The 19,762-nt window shown below is 39.4% G+C and overlaps 1 protein-coding gene across 4 annotated transcripts in view; it reads left to right on the top strand.

Annotated features, from left to right (window-relative positions):
* Positions 1 to 19,762, top strand: part of ppp1r9ala (protein phosphatase 1 regulatory subunit 9A-like A) — a 28,908-nt gene that overhangs the window by 7,055 nt on the left and 2,091 nt on the right. Inside the window, exons 3-18 of one of the 4 annotated variants that reach the window (XM_082508874.1) lie at positions 9,748 to 9,880; positions 10,443 to 10,563; positions 10,882 to 10,986; positions 11,361 to 11,496; positions 12,680 to 12,757; positions 12,935 to 12,988; positions 14,095 to 14,324; positions 15,187 to 15,283; positions 15,373 to 15,502; positions 15,631 to 15,782; positions 16,077 to 16,401; positions 16,489 to 16,546; positions 16,633 to 16,704; positions 17,023 to 17,224; positions 18,596 to 18,712; positions 19,547 to 19,735. In XM_082508874.1, the coding sequence (XP_082365000.1) occupies positions 9,748 to 9,880; positions 10,443 to 10,563; positions 10,882 to 10,986; positions 11,361 to 11,496; positions 12,680 to 12,757; positions 12,935 to 12,988; positions 14,095 to 14,324; positions 15,187 to 15,283; positions 15,373 to 15,502; positions 15,631 to 15,782; positions 16,077 to 16,401; positions 16,489 to 16,546; positions 16,633 to 16,704; positions 17,023 to 17,224; positions 18,596 to 18,712; positions 19,547 to 19,735 (2,199 nt within the window). Of the gene's footprint in view, positions 1 to 9,747; positions 9,881 to 10,442; positions 10,564 to 10,881; positions 10,987 to 11,360; positions 11,497 to 12,679; positions 12,839 to 12,934; positions 12,989 to 14,094; positions 14,325 to 15,186; positions 15,284 to 15,372; positions 15,503 to 15,630; positions 15,783 to 16,076; positions 16,402 to 16,488; positions 16,547 to 16,632; positions 16,705 to 17,022; positions 17,225 to 17,725; positions 18,714 to 19,546; positions 19,736 to 19,762 lie in introns of those variants that run through there. The other 3 variants (XM_082508873.1, XM_082508875.1, XM_082508876.1) reach the window with 3 other exon arrangements.

Here is a 19,762-nt window from a genome sequence, read left to right as displayed (position 1 = left end):
AAGTATGTTGAGGCTTCAGGGCTGTGTGGTTAAATAGTTTCCCATTTGAAAACAAAAGATAATGAACGCCCAAATATAGAAACTGAAAACCAGATACCTTATGCAACAGACAAATATGTGATCAGGTGGATATTCTATGTGGCTCTACTTAGACTGTGATTCTTTTTGAAAAGTAGGGCTGATTGATGCACACACTGCATCATAGGGCAGGAGTTTGTTAAAACGATGATATCTGCCCGGATTTGGACCACAACAGCGTGGGCTGGTTGTGCTCTCATGATTGTCCCACAGCGAACATTCCTACCTGGAAAACTAAAGCCTTTTGCTAGCACAGCATCATTCTCCACTGTCTATTAGTCATAGTTGGCACTGGGACTGAGTGCACTTGAGTTGTAGCTGACTAGGAGAGAGGAAGTTCTTTGTACTCTGCCTCAGAACAGTATTAACTCTCTAAGTAACCTGAGTATTATTGACGGAGGAGGTGTGCTGTGTGAAACAAAGGTCCTCTTTATGAAGGAAAGACACTGGACATGTCTTTCCTCTTTATGGAGGAAAGACAGACATGTCCAGTGTCAAAACGAATCACGCTGGATGAAGAGCTCTTCTAAGGCAGTCCAGCAACATGTAAAATACCAAATGATTGACTACCAAATGCATTTCACGAATATGATACTCATGATGTTCTATATAAGATGAATAAAGGTGTTGAAAATAAAGCAGGTAGGATAGTTACACTTTAGTAGGACAAGGAAATGTTGCTGTGCTGTTAGCCTGTGAGGCCTTCTAGCTGAATCAGCAGGATAAAATGTTGCACTACTGCATTACAGGTCCCATATCATTAAAATACATTTCTGCTGAGAATTTTCTAAATGAAAGTACGAGTTGTGAATATGTAAAGTCTCTTATTCCCAGCAGTCTTTCAGCCCCTTTGTAACAAGAACGTTTGCATGCCAGTTTCCCCCTCTTTCTACTTAGAAAATGGGTAACTAATAGGCTGGAATTGAGCTAGAATTTACTGATAACGGAGTATCAAAGCATGCTGCTAACATGCACTACTGTGCATGGACAGGAGCAAAATGTATTTTAGCAGACTTAAAGATCATTAGGAGTTTAACTGTAGGCTGTATTTAAAGTTGTTTTTTTAGGTAGAAGCTGTTGTCAGACCACTCTTTATAAAAAGGAACTGAAGCTGTTGTCTTGGTTAAAACCATCAGTCTCTGCTGATAACAAAAACAGTAATTTTACCTTGCAGAATGCATAACTAGTTAATGTGTTGGTATGACTAATGTACAAACATCTTAATTCTGACTCGAACAACAGTAACCTGGTGTTCTGAGGTAATAGGAGTTTTTTGCTTTTCCCCCTTGAGTCTGATAGTTTCAGTAAAAGAAACCAAACATTGCCTGGTGCATCTAATGTGGTCAACATAATGATTAGCTTTAATCACTGTACACAGATCAGATCTCCAGGAAAATAAAATGCTGGCCATGAACTGTGGAAACTTGACCAATTTATAACCAATAGAGAAGAGTCGTGTGTTACTTGGACTTAATTTTGCTTTGTCTTTTTCATTGCAGCTAAACACAGCTGGCTTTCTGTTCAGTTTACATCTGTTTTGTTTTCTTCTCTCTTCTCTGCACTCATTTATATCATATTTCGATACAGCTGAATTCACAATCAGTCTCTTCTTACGGGCATATTTTTCTGCTCCTGTTGTTAGACAACAGAATAACAATGAAATGTTGACATTAACGTGGCCCATTTACACAAGGAAAAACTGCCAAAACACTGGAGTCATTTACCAAGGCACTGCACTGTTGAAGTCTAGTTTTTGTTACTGTGACACTGTCTGATGAAGTCTACATGCTCTTATATATCATATCGTACATACTCGGATTTAAAAGCAAAATGGTCACTCAGAGAGCCGACTGTCTGTTTTTAATCGTCACCAAACAAATTCTGAACAAGGACATGCCTATAAACTAGAGCTGGGCGATAGAACGATAACGATATGTATCGCGATATAACTTTTACTCGATAGAGAAATTAAGCTATCGCGATAGACCTCGCCGCTCTTGTCCTCTTAAAAAAAAAAAAAAAAGATCAGCCAATCCAAATTAAGTAGCGCAGAGCCGAACCAATCACAGCCGCAGCGTCACGTCGCGTGACTTGTAACGTACAGCACAAGTGCCAAGCCGCATGTGTGTTTGTTTGGGAAGCAGCCAGCGGGTAATGGAGGAAATGAGTGTGCCGACTAGAAAAATCAACCGAGCGTGACCGAAGAGAAAACAGATAATGGTTCCAACGCCGGAGAGATTGTCGAACGGAAGAGCCATAGAAGTTCCGTAGTGTGAAGGTATTTCGGCTATTTCAAGTCTGACAAAAAACAGAGTAGCGTGCACTGTAAATTGTGCCGAAAGCAAGTCTGGAAATACAATGAACTGGTGCATGCGTCACACTGTGCGCCACGTTATTGTTTCGGTGAAATGAATTTCTACAATACTGTTAATTCTACTCTCTGCAGTGTTTAAATGCTTACATATACACACAGTTACTGTCCCTCCACACATACGACTCGGTTCTGCTTCTATGCCCCAGCTTTGTTTACTTTTTCCCACCGAGGCTTCTAGACTTCTGATTGGCCAACATTTCTGCACGGTTAGGAATCTAGCGCCACCTGCTGCTTTGGCATGTTCATAGCAGCGTTTTCCTTCATTTCTGCCTTTATGTGTGGACGGGATTATTTTTTAAAACGGAAACGGAAAATCTCCGTTTTCAAAAATACCCGTGTACGTGTGGACGTAGCCTCAGTCTCTGACTGGAAACGCTAATTCGTCATTCGGCTTTTGTCAGACTAAAGTAACCGTTAAAACTGTTTGAAAAGCTAAGCTATACAACAAGGAGAGATTGAGAATTTCCTTTTAGTTCTCAGTTTATTTGATATTGACAAAAGTTAGTCAGTTTTGTCTGTTCTTCTGTAACACAAACTAAGATTTATTTTTAGAATTAATATTTTGTTTCTAAGTGGAATTGACAATTTAGTCTGTTTCGTTTGTTCTATTTTGAAACTTAAACGCTTTAGCGGCTGCCTTTTGTGTAGTTTGCAATATTTGCCTTTATTTATCTGAAAAAGTCTCATGTTCCTTAAGTACATCTACCCTGTTGAACTTATTATGGGAAATAAATAATATAATAAATAAATAAAAACAAGCTGCTGATTATTTCACATTTTACTTGTGAGCAACGGCACATTTAAATCTTACAAATATAGTTATTTGGCTTATATCGTGATAGATATCGTTATCGCCTGAAATGAAAAAAACATATCGTGATATGAAAAAATCTCATATCGCCCAGCTCTACTATAAACCATTAAACAAATCTTCGTGTAGCACAGTATGTTTGTATAACCTGGATTTCTCATTCTTCCTGAACACTGTAATAGAGCAAAACATCAAGCATGATCAAATGAACTCTTTAAAATAAACAATCTCTCCTGTAGGTGTGTTAGCTGTTTGGGGTCAAAGTCTGCAAAATCACTGTCGGGCCACATATTTTCTACATCTGTCCAAATTGTCACGGTTTTGTGTGTTGTGTTGCACACAAAGAAATTTGAACATTATACATAAGTGGTTCATAACACACAAAAAAAGGATCTGCACCTGCTGCTTTGCTGCACTTACAGAGTCACAGGAAGTGTTACTAGCAGTTGCTGGTCAAGTGACTGTATTGTCCTTTCTCAAACACACAGGGTGTGGTTTAGGATTGTACAGTTCATAGCACATCTTTCTTTGTTTGCACTGTTGGTGATTACACTGTACACATGTGTTGCCGCCCAAGCACGCACCTTCTTTTATTGGTTGGTGTCCCATATGCCCGCAGTAAAGCTTTTGTTTGGGATCTTTAGACATTTCAACTGTCATGAAGATCACAGTTTAATGACTTTAAAATGAGGTGAAAAACCGGGAGAGCCAGGAGTGTCCCCCCCCCCCCCCCATTTTTGCCAAGCTAAACTTAATTGAAGCAAGGCAGAAGGCTTGTCCTTCTAGTTGTATTTTACATAGAAAGTTAAAAAAAAAAAAAGGGGGGGGGTTGACATTTGGATGCTACCCTCTGCAGCCAATCCACCCCTTAGCGTTATGCTTTCCATTTCCTAACTAAAATGGGTCTTGTGTTCGGGAATTTGTCTGACTTGGTCCCACCCTAATCCAACAAATGGAGGGGATTCGATTTTGCTTCAGCCACCTGGACTGGTGAGTGACTCTGACGAAACAGGGCAGAATACTAATGCCGTCAGCTCAATGCTGTTCATTAAACAGCTTGGCATGGGATGAGTCTTGATTGTGATGGCCTTAAACGGTTTCATTATCCCTTTACCAGCGAGCACATTTAACAGATGCTGTGTATATTTCACTCAAAGATAACTGTAGTTTTCAGAAGCTCTTGCTGTACAAAAGTGGCTTTTGTGCTATTTATAAACAAACCTGTTCAACCTGTTTATGTTTGCGCTCCTTTTGGAAATTTGACTCTGTTATGGCACTGTGCGCTTCTCAGACTCCACCTCTTCCTGCTGCAGTTCTTTACACTTTGAAGTCTAAAAAAGGCAAACTCAAACTTGACTTACAGTCAGTCATGGTGAACTCTACAAACTCATTTTAGGAGAATGCATGCAGGAAGTAGTAGATGCATATTTTTCTGTTTGCTGGTGCATTTACCCAGGATCACAGCACTGGGCCCCTTTGCTTTTTTTTTCCCATTTACTCTCTGATCTGTGCCAGACCACCACCCCTGCCCCATCTAGCTCCCACAGCATGTTTTGATTTGTTGTCTTTTTGTAGGTCTGCTTACATTATGAGCTTTCCAAATCAGTGGTCAGCCCTTGTTTTTTTTGTTTTTTTTGCATTGGCAAAATATTTCTCTGGGTTGACTTTTCCTCACAGCTGCTGACTCATTTCCCACACTGGTATTCTGTTGTGGGGAGGGAAAGATGGAAAGGATTTCAGTTTGGGTGTGGGCATGTATCCATCTGTGCATGTGAGCCCACATGGAGAGAACAGACAACCATTACAGTTGTGGGAGTTGTTAAGATATCATATGTTGCAGACAGCTAGTGTATTGAAAGACATGGAAACGTATAGATGGCATACTTAAAGTACGTCTTATTTTATTAATTTACTAAAGAACCAAAGAACCAGAAATCAAAGAAAGGGGTCAATTAAGGGTAGAAGTAACAAAACACATGATCAGCATTACAGTTTTGTATTTTCTAAAGGTAGTAAATAAGTATTCTTTCAGTTTATGGTCATTTTGATTTCAAGTCCAGTTTTCTATTAAAATAAGAAAGCGTGATAGTTGAGCCTTTAGTTGTGTATAATAACCTTGCATGTGATGCACTACTAAATGATGGCAAAATGTAAGAAAACTACAGTGTGAGGAGAGGCTGATCATTATCTTAAACCCACCCATATTACACAAACAGCTGTGATTGGCCCAGCACGAGCAAGTCTGTGTGGAAATTTGTTTGATCGGGAGGGGAACCAGAGCAAATGAAACACGAGCTCTTGGATTTGTCTGGTTCCCATGCGCACTAAATACCTTGTTCTGTATAAACTTAAAGGAATTTTTTTAGTTCTTCCATTCTTTGGTTTCTCATACTTGTTGGAGTCAGTTGTCTGATCGACATTTGCGTGTTTACATTTCAAGTGGTTACTGTGCTGGGCACGTTCTGCACATAAAATGAAAATGAATTTATCTGTCTGATCTGGAAACAGCGAGCTGTGTTTAAGGGTGTTTTTGTAAAGGGAGACGCTAATAAAGATAGATTTTTCTCTTTCTTGCAAAGAAGACAGCGGTTGAGTGATTAGGTTTCTGGACAGAACAGGACATTGTTTGAAAAAGGCCCAGGAGTCCATGGCAACAGGGAAGTCAGACGTGAGAGATCAGGGAAAGGTATGGGGTAGAAGCCAAGCTGCTCCTCAGCTAATGCCACAGACCAGGATTCAGTGGTGCTTGTTGCATTCCATTAACCTACATTTTCATCCCTCAACTACTAACTCTTTAAAGTATAAACCAAACAGTAGATTTTATCCTTAGTGAAGACTTTTGCTGAGTTCTGATAAATCCATGTAAACTGCATAAATTAATAGCTGCCACTTCTATTTATAAAGACAGTCACAGACTTGCAGTATTAGTAACCCTCATGTGTTTGAGTGGCTTGTTGTTAAATAGAAATATGTAAGCTTCACACTATGTATAGACACCTTGCTTTAGTTTGATGTAGATTTAAAAAAAAAAAAAAAAAAGACATGTGGGAAGGGAGCACAGGAATATTAATTCTACACCTGGAATAACATTATTTCAGTACCGTAAATGTCGGGCTATAAGCCGCTACTTTTTGCACAAGCTTTGAACCCTGCGGCTTTTAGTCAGGTGCGGCTTTTCTATGGATTGTCCGTGATTTTTGTCATATCGTAAGACGATTTGTTTTGTGTGTTCCGCTGTTGTACGGCACTACGTTGCCTGGCGGAAGGATCGGGGTTCAAGAGTGGTATGTTAGTCACATGTCCGTCCGCCAGGCAACGTAGTGCCGTACGAAGTAGCGCGAAAAACAAACTTCAAAGTAGCGGTACGCGTTCAGCGGAAGTCGTGGATGATGAGCGGCGATAAACTTGCAAGTTATGCCCAACTCCACCGGTGGATTCTGACAGCGTGGAAAAGTGTGAAAACATCCACGATCACCAACGGATTTTGAAGGGCTGGACTGCTGCATGATGGAGAGGAGGACACCGCCACGGCCCTTCTGAGGGTGTTCGACTCTGACACTGACAATGAGGATTTCTTTGGTTTTGAAAGTGACAACGAAGGAGAGAAGAAGAGTGGATGACGAAGCCATCCTGAGCCTGTTTGTATCCGACACTGGAGAAGAGGACTTTGGTGGTTTTAGTGCGCAGGAAGAAGAGAAAGATGGTGGTGAATGACTGACTTTTCTTCTTGTTAAAGCTGTGTCACTGCACCTGAGCCTAAAAGGTAGTCCAAATCTATTTTTCTGGTGTGCTGTAGGCTACTGTTATGTACTACATGTGCAAATATGTACCCATAACTTGTTTTTCAAAATATTAATAAAAGTGATGTCTCCAAACAGCCATCTCTTTCCTGACAATTCCCTTTGTGCATATTCTCTTACATATGATAAGTCAACATTGAAACACCTGCGGCTTTTGGTCAGGTGCGGCTAATGTATGTACAAAACAGGATTTTCTCCTGATTTTAGCTTGTGCAGCTAATATTTAGGTGCGCTTTGTAGTCCGGGAAATACGGTATTTTTTTTTTATTTTTTTTTAAAGGGGTTTGAAATGCTATACTAGTGTAACTAGTAATAGCGTTTCTTCCTAGACTATAAATCCATCTAGACTCCTCACAGTGGTCTCACACTGCAAAAGCTATTCAGATGTGGGTCTTTTGCATAGCACTGCTTAAATAAATAAATTGCTGGAGATATGTAATATAGCATATAAAAGAACAGGTTCTAGGATCTTGGATATACCCCATGCTTTCCAAAGCAAGATAATTGCATGTGCTATTGCACAGCAGTAGTAACTTCTTGAAATACTAAAAATAAATTATCCCCGTCACTGAGACAGGATTTAACAGGAAATGACTCTGCAGCACTGTCATGGTTATGTCTGAATGAAGCCGTGAGGAACATTAAGGTATAACTGACCTGTGTCTGAATTCCCCTCTGTAAAAGACTGCTAAAGGAAGCAGTGTTATGTATTCCATGTGTCCACTTTGATGATAATCAGTGGGATGTTGTAAAACAGAAATGGTTGCAGTAATTCACTCTGACAGATTTAACATAAAGCTTAGTGAGTTATTCGGGAAACTTGCTATCAGCAGTGTATTTGGGCTTCATCCAAAGGCTACATTGTGAGGAGAAAGAAAGACTGAGGAAGGATGAGATTGTTTGTGGTTGATTCCTCAAGTCTTGACATGCTGCAGGATCTAGACCTCAGTGGAAATGTTTATTTAATTACATCATTTAATCTGAAGGTAAATGTCTCAATCAGTCTAATCCTATAGGCTTTGTAGTTTCTGTTTTTTGTTTGTGTCATCTTTTGTTCTAGGATTCTTGTTTTAGTGTTTCCCAGGAATGTACACTAGAGCACAATACATCTGCTTAATAGTTACAAGATTCATGTGAAATTTTCTGTTTAAAAAAAAAAAAAAAAAAATTGTTTCATGAGAATGCTCTGTTAATGAAACAAAAAACCTACATTTTTTAGAACCCTACATTTATATTTTGAGAAATTAATAATATTGCTTTTAATCTACAACACCAATTCTTTCTTTTCTTTTTGCAACAGTCTATAAATATCTGGGAACAGCAGTGCAGGCAGTACAGCTCAGCATACGTACTTGTCTACTGTAAAGCTGTTGTAATAGCTGCAGTATGTAGTTTAGTATTGTCTTGCTGAAATATCCGAGGCCTTTCCTGAAAAAGATGCCTTCTGGCTTAGAGCGGTTTTCTCTAAAACCTTTACATACCTGCGTGGATGTACTATTAAACACTGACACTGGCATCATTATAACTCCACCCAGATTAAGATTAACAATGAATGCCAAGCAGGGGGGTTATCTTACCAATGCATAATCAGGCATTAGCTTCTGATGGAGTCTGCTAAACTGTAATCTACTTCTTTTTCTTTTCTTCTTTTAAAAACAGTAATGTTATATCTGTAATACCAAATGTAATTTGCTGTCTTCACTTTATGGCATTTTGCTGGAAAAAAATTCTCTTGTTTTAATCAAAGTATTTTTGGGTTACATATTTTAATAACTGAGTGACCACAGATGGCGATCAATGTCCATTTTTCCCAGTATTATGCTGCTCACTTTGGCTTGACCCTTGTTGTTTTTCAAAGTGGATTATGAATATAATTTCTGCTAAATGGATAAATGGAACTTGTTGTCTTGCTGTGTGTTTTAAACCATGGGGCTGTTTCCGAGCCCTGGATAATGCCTGCTAACCAAGGCTAATGTTTTTGGGGGTTTTTCTCCTGTGTCTCTTTTTCCTGTGCTGATGGCCGCACTTGTCGTCTTTGAATATTGATCATTGCTACATCCACTGCTTGGTTCCCCCAGCTGCGCCCCGCTTTCCATGCTGCTCTTGTTCTGACATACGGCTTGTGTGTGCTTTATAATTGCACACACATGCTGCCTTTGGGACACATCCAGTACTTTGTGAAGCCTGCTTGAAAAGTTCACAACTTCTTACATAGAGCATGTTTTAAAATGTCTCTTGAGCTTTAGTGTCACTGACATTTTACTTTGATTCAAGACATGAAGATCAATACTATAAATGTAAGCTACTATATATCCTAAGTTAAACCCAATGGTGACAAAAATGGTGAAAGTGTAACAGAACTTGAAAGAGCAAATGTTAGTGAAACTGGTCCAAGTCAATGGGTTCAGCTGTCGCCCAGCACGTTGTTACAGTTAAGTAGTGAGTGAACTGATGACTTATTTTCTCTAGCAAAGATCAGTGCATGAGTGAAATTCCTTCTTCCCCAAACCATATCAAGAATGTGTCCTTGTTAAGCTTGCCGAGATTTATTAAAAAGAAACAAAAAAAAGCCTGTGCCTGTGAGGATCCTGTGGATTTAACTCATAAATTTGTGTGATGCTTATCTGCCAGGTCAGGACGTAGAACGACTCTGTTGATGCTATGGACTATTTTTCTTGCCACAGGTTTTCAGTACCTTCTCTAATGAGGAATACGATCGGCGTAACGATGATGTTGACCCAGTTGCAGCATCTGCAGAGTATGAGCTGGAGAAGAGGGTGGAGAAGATGGACGTGTTTCCCGTGGAGATTGAGAAAGGTGGGTTTTCCATAACTAAATGAATAAATAACACATATTAAAGAATAAGATAAGTTTGTTCTCCAAAGCCAACCGTATGTTCACAGATCTTAACAGTTGACCATTGTAACTTTGGAATAGATTTGCATTAATAGTATTTATGACAGTCAGCAGTTTCTTTAATCAAATGATGGCGTATGGTGTGCATAGACCTAAAAACAATTTTGCAAGGATGTGCTGACATTGAAAATATAAAGAGAGGTGATAGCTTGCCAATCATTAATGTATTAAAATATTATTAAATTTAACTCTACGTGCCAAAGCTTTACATCTTCATCTTCCAAGTATACACATGGCATGAAGCTGCCAAACCCCCCCAAAAGTCAACGACACTCCTAGAGATTGTATTCAACACCAGCAGTTTCACAGGTTGACGATAGCACAGGCTACAGATGAGCTCACCCAGTCGTTTATGTTTTCACATGTGGAGGCTATCTAGAGTTAAAAGGTGGGAATTCAAGTTTGCTGTTATGCAGTTCTTTCTACCCATTCTTTAAAATGTGCTTATTTTCTCTTTATCCAGGAGACAATGGGCTTGGTATCAGCATAATAGGAATGGGAGTGGGAGCTGACCAGGGTCTGGAAAAGCTTGGGATTTTTGTGAAAACCATAACTGAGAGTGGAGCAGCTGAGAAAGATGGACGGTGAGTCACACTGCTCCAACCTTCTTCTGATTAGACTTCGAAGAAAAAAAAAATGCATAAAATGCACCGTGTACTACACCACAGTGTAATGTCACACAGCTACTGACACACCTGAAAAAACATGTTTATTTATAACTTTGCAACGAAGCTAATGGATATACTCAAGAAATTCTCCACTTTAGTAATCGTTCGGTTTCTGTTTGTTGTGATATTTAGATGTGTTTTATTGTCATCTAAAGAAGGGGTGTGTAATATAACTCCCCATTTGAAGTACTTTGAAATACTCCATTTTGTGATCACCTCATTTTCTGTCTTTAGCATTCAGGTCAATGACCAGATAGTGGAGGTGGATGGTATCAGTCTGGTGGGAGTCACTCAACTGTTTGCTGCCACAGTGCTAAAGAACACCAAAGGCACAGTCAGGTCAGTTCAAACTCCAAAACTTTAATTAAAAACAACTTTAGTTAAAATACCTTACTGGTAACAAGAATGTATCGCTGTTATCTTAAAATATTAAAATAAAGCTAGTAGTTGAGTCTGTGTTTTTTCCCATAAGAGGTCAGAGGTGAGGTGTGTTTGTTTTCTCTTTTGAGGAAAGGTTGCACAAAGTATGCATTATATTACTGATTTATCATAGGAAAATCAAACACCCCTGCGTGACACGGGGAGGCCTGAAATGCAACCCAAAATTTGCATTTCCCCCTAGTAGGCATAACAGATGCTCTGCAGTGTGGTATTTCAAAGCAGCATGTAAAGTATTATGATAAATAGTTTACTAACAAGGTTAACATTAACAGGTTTCTGATTGGTCGGGAGAAGCCAGGAACACAAAGCGAGGTAGCCCGCCTCATAAGTGAGACACTAGAACAGGAGAAGAACCAGCAGCAGCAGCAGGAAGACCTGGATGACCCGTATGAACATTCAACAGAAGAGGTGAGTCAGCTGCTCCTTCACCCCTCTCATATCTTTAAGGGATTAATCATTGGTCATCCTTATGCTATATTGTTGTCACGTGGGATGAAAGATAGAGATGTGAAAATTCCCATAGTGATGACATGACATCATTAAAGTACTGTGAACAGAAATTGTAAAACCATGTTGTACATCAGACCGTCCAAAGAAAATTAAGCGTCTGCTGCTTGAAAACTGGTAATTATTATAAAGCTCACATGCCACGATAATAGCACTATCTCCTTTTGCCACGCCCTGACCTATCCCACTCAGCTCAACCAGCAAATGAGCAGCTGGCTGTGAGTAAACCATGTGTCACCATTCGGCTGTGTTGGAAAGTGTTCATTTAACTACCGTCTGTCTGCTGGAGTTGTGAAATGTTTGCTTTCTGAAGTTCAAGCTGCCACAGGCCTGAGCTTTTGCAGCAGAGAGAGCGAGAGGATATGCAGTGCAAACAGGAGGTTTTCAGGCACTTTTTTAAAGTGATCCACATTGTTCTTAATTTTTTTTTTTTGACTCATTCTAAGATGGATTAAATTCATTCACTTAATTTTAAACACTGTACTCTTATCAAGCATAGCAACCCCACCCCCCCTTTTTTTCTTTTTTTTTTAAAGCTCCATGTTTTAAGGGTTGATTCTGAGAAAAAGGAGCACAAAATTCCAGTATTCATTTAATTATTCATTTAATTCATAGCAGTTGCTCACGCTGTAACAGTTCTAAAACTGAGCAGTACAGCTGTCCAGAATGTCACATCCGCTTCCAGTGATTTCCCATGTGGAGCTGTTAATGGCAGTTTAAGCATGCTTGAATGGTGAATTCACCTCTTTGTTTGTGATCATTAACTGATCACGTCATTAGGCTTGGCTCAAAAATAAATAAATGCAAGTGACATTTTCTTTCCTTGAGATATTCTTTTTCTTTTGTTTAAATTAATTTCTTTGAAAGAAAAGCCAAGGTATGAACTAAAATTGTCATCATAGTATTTACATTTGTTACTGCAGATAGGTGTAGTCAACCTACAGGTGTTTGAATATGATAAAATAATTACAGTGTTTCTTCCAGACATTGGGATCAATGTTGACACATGCTAACCTTTGTCCTGTGCACAGAGGGTGTGTTGCTATTGGCAATATCAAATGTCATGTGTGATATCACATTTTAGGAGGACCGGTATGAAGACGACGATGGAATGGATGAAAGGATTCTGGGATCCAATTTCTCTCCTGGGCGAAATGTAGAGGTGTTTGAACTCCCTGATTCGGAGTCCCTGTTTATGCCGACCAACATGAACAGCTCTCAGATGGCCTTCAAGTTTAAAGAGGCATTACTATCGACATTTGGTTATTTAAAGTTAATACTCAAGTGTTTAATGAACATAATGTAGGTAACAAAATATTCAATTTTCTTTTTCCCCCAGCTCCAGCTCAAACACAACATTGCCACAGCTGAAATAAACCAGTTAAAAGAAAAGGTATGGTGAAGCTCTTGATGTAACATATAACATAATACAGTAGTAATAAAAACTTAAGTTTAAATAATATGTACCATGCTATTTTTATTTAAAAAAAAAAAGAAACCAAAATAGAAAAAGTTGAGTTTCTTTTATTGCTCACCCATGTCTGCAATAATATTTATTTATTTATTTATGTATTTATTTTTGGCCAGATTTTTAAGTTATCATCTCAGAAGTCTGAGTTAGTAAACCTTACATACCCCAAAGTTTGACTTGTGGAGAAAAAAAAAACACATTCAGAATTTGTGACGTGTGTCTTTTTAGTCAGTATTTAACAAATAAAATAACACTGCTCATCTATTAAGTTATTTTACCAACCCCAACTAAGGCTACGTTCACACTGCAGGCGAAAGCGCATTAAATCCGATTTTTTTTTTTTTTTTTTTTTTTTTGACCCTATGCGACCCATATCCGATCATGCTATGACAGTGTGAACGGCACAAATCCGATATTTTCAAATCCGATCTGGGTCACTTTCGTATGTGGTCCTGAATCCGATATATATCCGATGTTTTAGAAAGCGACTGCTGTGTGAATGGTCAAGTCGCATTAAATCCGTCTTTTACATCACTGACACAAGACAATTATCAGCGCCGGAGAAGACATCACGAACGCTTCCTGGCCATCCCGTGTAGATGTCAGTGAAACTGTTGGGAAGACAACGTTGGAGAAACGTGAACATTTTATTTGTACTGTATAATCTGCAGATTCTGACAGAAATCTGCAACTATCCTTTGAAGCACCGCTCCTCTAAAACAGCAATAAGGATAATTATTAGGTTATCTACATTATTATGTAAATAACTTAAAGCAAAAATTGGGAAACGTAAAGTCCGAAGTCTTTATATTAACGGCCATCAGTCAAACAATATTGTTTGCTCTGGGTCTAAACAGAGTGCGTTGTGTGTGACGTCTTCTTTTGCGCATGTGGGCCGCGTTTGCTGTCGCATTTTATTTGTAGTGTGAACGAGCAGACAAAAAAATCGGATTTGATCAAAAAATCGGAATTGAGCATCAAGACCTGCAGTGTGAACGTAGCCTAACATTCACCATCTCTCTGCACAGCTAATGGCAGCAGAGGAGGATAAATCGGTGTGGGAAGCCAGGGAGTCTGAACTGGAGCTTAAGATTGAGGAGAATAATGACAAGATCCTTAAGCTGGAGAATTACTGGCTGGAAGCCCAGGCTCTGTGTAAGACTGTGAATGAACAATTAGCTGAGACTCAGACCCAGTATGAGACCCTGGACAAGAAGTACAACAAAGCCAAGAAACTGCTTAAGGATTACCAGCAAAAGTAAGTTTGTCATAAATTACAAAACACTGTTTAAAAAAACCATCGCTGTTGAATTCAGATGTTTATAAAAGTTGGTTTAAGTTGGTCAAATCTGATTGAAGCAGTTCATGAGCAAATGTGAGAAGGATGCCTTTCTGTTGTTTCAAACTATAGAATTGTTATTACAGGATATACAGATAATACCAGTTGTGAACTGAACATTTGAAATTGCATACATTGAGCTCCCCAATTGTGATTTGATCACCCACAATGCCTGTTAGCACCAAATATGAACAGAGCTTAACACTGTAACTGGAAGCAAGTACTAGAGGGAGCCAGGGGGATTTCCAGTAACAACACAGTACTTTACAACCAAATGGACATTTATTAACAGCCATACTGTTACGTTATAACGGAGGTATTTCACTATCTTCGTTTTATACAGAGTGCATTATCAAAACACCCAGAAGGCAGTCGTTTGCGGTGCATCTTAAAATATTTTTTGGAAAACTGTTTTGGTCTAAGAGAGTCGTCTGAGAGTGTGTGACAGCAAATAATGTCTCTGTGTTGTGTGGGAGAGTGCTTATTTATTATTTGCATGGATTTACATCACTGACGTCGCTTGAGATCAACCATGTAACTCAGGGATGGTGGGAAGATCTTGGAAAAGAGTATATGTGTAAATTAAGAGTATATGTATTTGTGTCTATGCATTAAAAAACAACAGAAAAAACAGTTGGGTCTAAACTTAGCCTCTTATTTTGTGATCCTCCGCAGAAAATATCTCTGTGGAATTGCATGGTTTAGTGATAATCACATAAAACTGAACATGTTTATAAGCTTAAATCCTGATGGGAGCCACATTTCCTTGTTTCCTCCCCAGAGAGATTGACTTTGTGAAGAGAGAGGAGGAACTGAAAAAAAGTCTAGATGAAAAAGACAAGTGGTACAAGGAGCAGCTGGAGAGCTTGCAGAACAGAGTAAGACTGCAGCTCAAAAAATAAATGCTTATATATAACCAGACTTGTAAGATACTGAAATGAACCAGAGTGTGATGCTTTGTCCACAGATAGCTGTCCTGGAGTCCAGAGGAGCTCAGTCAGCTTTGGAGAGTCAGATTGTTCAGGAATCTGCTGCAGAGGATAGACTGAGCAGCCAGCACTCGGTCACACACACACAGTCTGTTGACTCAAATCTAGGTACCAAAACTGAAGTGTACATGTCACACTTTTATTTTGAGATCTGTAAATCATTCATAAGTACAAATAAACTCTGAACTCTTGTAAATTGCTGAAAAGGTGTGCATTCGTTTTTTTCTCTGCTATAGAAAAAGACTGGAGTGAGCTGCTTCCTGAAACGGAGCGCCTGAACACCAGTGCACACAGAGAAAAGGCCCTGTTGGCTCAGAAGTCCAGGCGTCAGCCTCCGTCTCGGAGCAAACTGAAGGAGAGTCTTGCTGTGGCTTCGTCATACTCACAGGTCTGAAAGAAAAAGCTTGTGATCCTGTCAAAGAGCATAATATCGGCATGTGATTGAACTGTAAGCCATGTGAGACCACTTCTGTCCAGAAGATGTTTAAACATACTGACAGGCTAGGGAATGTTGTTCTTTTTCTCTTTTTTTAATAAACTATATAATAGTGCGCCATTATACTGAGACAGACAACAGCCAAACATTACTTGGAGGCAGAGCTTATATAAAGCTATTATATAAATAGCTTTTATCCCCTCTTCCTTGCATTGTCCTTGTAAATTATGGTTTTGGTCCCAACAGGAAAGTGACGGCGAGGACGAGCAGGAGGAGCTACAATCTCCCTGCAGGAGGAGGTCCATCCAGGAGAGTCTGTCCCTCCCAGTGCCGGTCTTCTATCCTGGGAATGGACAGAAAGATGATCCAGGCGAGACTAGAGATGGTTCCAGGAGTAAAGGAGAGCATTCCAATAGCCCATCTCTGTCCCCATCACAGGGAGAGAGTGTTGAAAGCATTGAAAGTTCCTCTTTGTCGCCCCAAAAACACAGCTCATCACCACAGTCTCCTTCTGGTATCACACGAAATGCGAAGAAGAGGGAGTCCAAAGGCAAGATCAAAGATTCCAAAGGTATGCAAGGTCTGTTTTGAGATGTGTGGAATAGCAAGGCTTTTTCTTGCATTGCTCCCAAGACTGAAATTTATTGCTTCATTACAGAGGAGTTTAATGAGCCTTCAAGTGGAGGAAAGCCTAAAAGAAGATTTCCAGACTTTGGGTAAATATCCAAATCAAGCACTATTGTATGTGTAAGCTTTTGGCTTTTTAAACTAACTAAATGAATGTTTCCAATGATCGAAACAGGGGTCTCAGGAAGTCGGGTGGAAAAGGAAGAAAACATGAGAAAGATGCAATGAGGGCATCTTTGGACAGCAGGTATTTTATGGCTACTCACAGTTGAATCTAGTTTATAAAAAAAAAATGAATATATTTGAAAAAGTCTGATTTGTTTATGGGGACGTTGCTTTTGCCACATTGGAAGGTGAACAAGATTTTAATTTTGCAGTATTTATAGAAATCCTGTTTGGTTTTCTTCATTGTTGATTCCAAATCTTCCAAAGGTTTGCTTGCTCATTACTCAAATAGCTGGTGTTTATTAACAATTATTAATTTTATAGAATGTGGCGCATTTTCAGCATAAACACGTAAGTTTGTGTCTCTCTAATTACATTTAAACTTTTCTTTTATGACCAGGGGCTCAGCAGAGTTACTAGAGGAATCTGGAGGGAACCTGTCCCCTGCAGAATCAATGACCTCCATCCCCACCTGTATGCCTTTCTCCTGGTTTGGAGACAAAGACAGGGACCGAGACAGAGAGCCCTCTTCCTCCAGCAACAGCCTGGCATATGCTGCCAATGAAACTGGCAGCGAGCAAAGTCAAGATCGCAAGAATAAGGTATGAAGTTCCTGATAATGTATGTAAAGAAGTAAACGTGGAATATAGAGAAAATATTTGTATCGAGCACAGCCTTAATAGATTAACACTGTTTTATGGAATTTCACTTGAACTTTAAAGAGAGTGACCAGCTCTCAGTACTGATGGCTTGACTGTAGTCTTATCATTATTATATAAAACAGTGTTAGGCTGACTTCCTGTTGTGGGCTTGTTCTTCAGATACACTGTGCTTTCCAAAGGCTCTAATAAGTAGATCCACGAGTTTGCCATTAGAGAGACACATCAGTGAGGGATTTGGTTCCCTTTTCAGTAACTTTGGAAGTAGTGACACATCAGCTGCCCCCAGTGAAAAGTCTGATTTTCATTTAAGGCTGTGTGGTTGGATTATTCCCAGAATGCTCTTTAATGAGATCATGATCGCACCAAAAGGAGATTACTGGGAAAAAATTTGCTTTTGGTTTTATTGCTGTGTGCTTTATGGCATTTTTTCCCTTTAAACAGACAAATCTCTCCTGGTCCTCTTTATTCAGTCGCTCGTTAGATTTGGTACAGTATGCACATTTTTGTTTCACCTTTGGTTTTAGATGACACAGTAGAGAAATACTAACAATCATAGCTCTGGATGCCTAAGTTCTCACCTCAGCTGCATCCCATGTATAGTGCACAGTTTTATTTTGTTTTTTGTAGTGGGTATGTGGTACTGTTTCAGGAAACTTTTGTCTAATTTTCCTTCGTTATAGCTGAGAGAGCCTTCTGGCTTTTATTAAATGAAACAGAGACGCCAAAACTAGTTTCCAGGGACTGTTGCGCTGGCTAATCAGAAATCTACTCAGAGATTTGTGTGAAAATCCAGCACTCACTGCTACCTTGTAACTAACAGTCTTAAAATTTAACTGCATATGAACTTGCTCTTAGTTGGTGCAACAACCTGGAGGCCTGGATAAAAATTCCCTCTCTCTAAATTTAACCCAGAGTTGAGTCTGCATTATATCTAAGAATGATCCAAGCATCAAATTAATTAAAACATTACCCCATACCTGAATAATTGTGTGTTTGTGTTCTAGTGTCAGCTGTGGTAGTTCAGAAGTTGTCGATGTAGTTTTGGTGGTGGATTGGTGTTAGTCTAGCAGCTTCAGTACTTCTTACATAGTTAATCCTTCCACATGTTGAAGATCACAGTCAATCAATGCCTATAATCAATGACATGGACTGCTGCCATAGTAATAAGATTAAATCTTAATTTCAGTCTTAAGCGAGACAACCTAGCTTTTAACCCTCATACTTAATGCTGTTTGTTTGCCTCTCGTAAAGAACTGCTGAGTGGTGCTGTGTTACTCTAGTAAACAAGTTCCTTGTTTCCACTTGTTCCAGAGTTTTTCAGTCATAGATGATTCTAACCCTGCCAGTCCCAGTTCAGACATCTCTGGGTTAGTTGCTGAACCCAATCTGTCTGGGCGCTCACACACTTTAATCTTCTCTTCCAGCGAGGTGAGTGCTCTCCTTGTTGCACAGTCACAAAAGCCGTGTGGGACGCCTTGATGCTGCTGAAAGGGGACATTCTCAAGCATGCTCTTTGAGCTTCGCCCTCCTTTCATAGTACAGATTAAGTCATGAATGGAGAGGGAATATAAGAGAGCTGCATGTGTGCCTGTTAAATCTTTTTGTTTTGTGTTACAGTGAGTCTTGTGGCTTAGCTTTTTCTGTTAGCTGATGTTAATAGTTTGAACTTGTGCAACCAGTGCTTCGTTTGTTGTTTTTTGTTTTTTTACAAGCTTTGGCAGCGCACAGAACCTTGTTGACTGCTCCGCTGCCTGTTGAGTGATGTTTCACTGTCTGTTTTTTCTGATGTCGTCAATTCTTTTCAGGTGTCTCAGGAAAACATAAAGACATTGACATGCATCAGAGTGTTGTTGGTACTTTGCTGTCTTTGCACGCTTTTGTTTTTCTCTCTGAGCTAGATTAGGAAATGCAAATCAACTCGTAGAACATGTCCGTTTGTTGGCTTTCCTCGGGTGTCTCGACCAGCTCATAATTCCTGGCAAAATTTTCTCACCTACACAAAGTTGCAATTTTAGCTTGCTGACATTTTTAGATTTGTTGCTCAACACCCATCACTATACTTTGCATTACACAAGGCAACACAAGCCCATGGCATTATTTAGTCGATGAACATGAACTATACATCTTTATTCTGTATAATGTATTTTCCCAGCATTTCGAGTCATAATCTTTAAAAAAAAAAAAACACGTGGCCCAAAAAAAAAAGGTGCAAGAAGCAACAGTATGAGGATTTTAATATTTGTTAATATGTTTCCTCTGCAGACTTTGGATGACGAACCAGCAGCCACAGGAAAAGAGTACCAGTGGCAGAACCGGCCAGTGTCTGATTGGACCAATCAACAGGTCTGTCACTGGTTGATGGGCATGAATATGGACCAGTACACACCCGAATTCACCGCTAAGGGAGTGGACGGCCAGCAGCTCTTACACTTGGACAGCGACAAATTAAAGGTAAAACACAAAATTCAAATACAGCAC

Source organism: Aulonocara stuartgranti (genome assembly GCF_965226115.1).
Source record: "Aulonocara stuartgranti genome assembly, chromosome: 16".
NCBI lineage: Eukaryota > Metazoa > Chordata > Actinopteri > Cichliformes > Cichlidae > Aulonocara > Aulonocara stuartgranti.
Note: the sequence above shows the minus strand (reverse complement) of the source record. Positions and strands in the feature narration are given on the sequence as shown.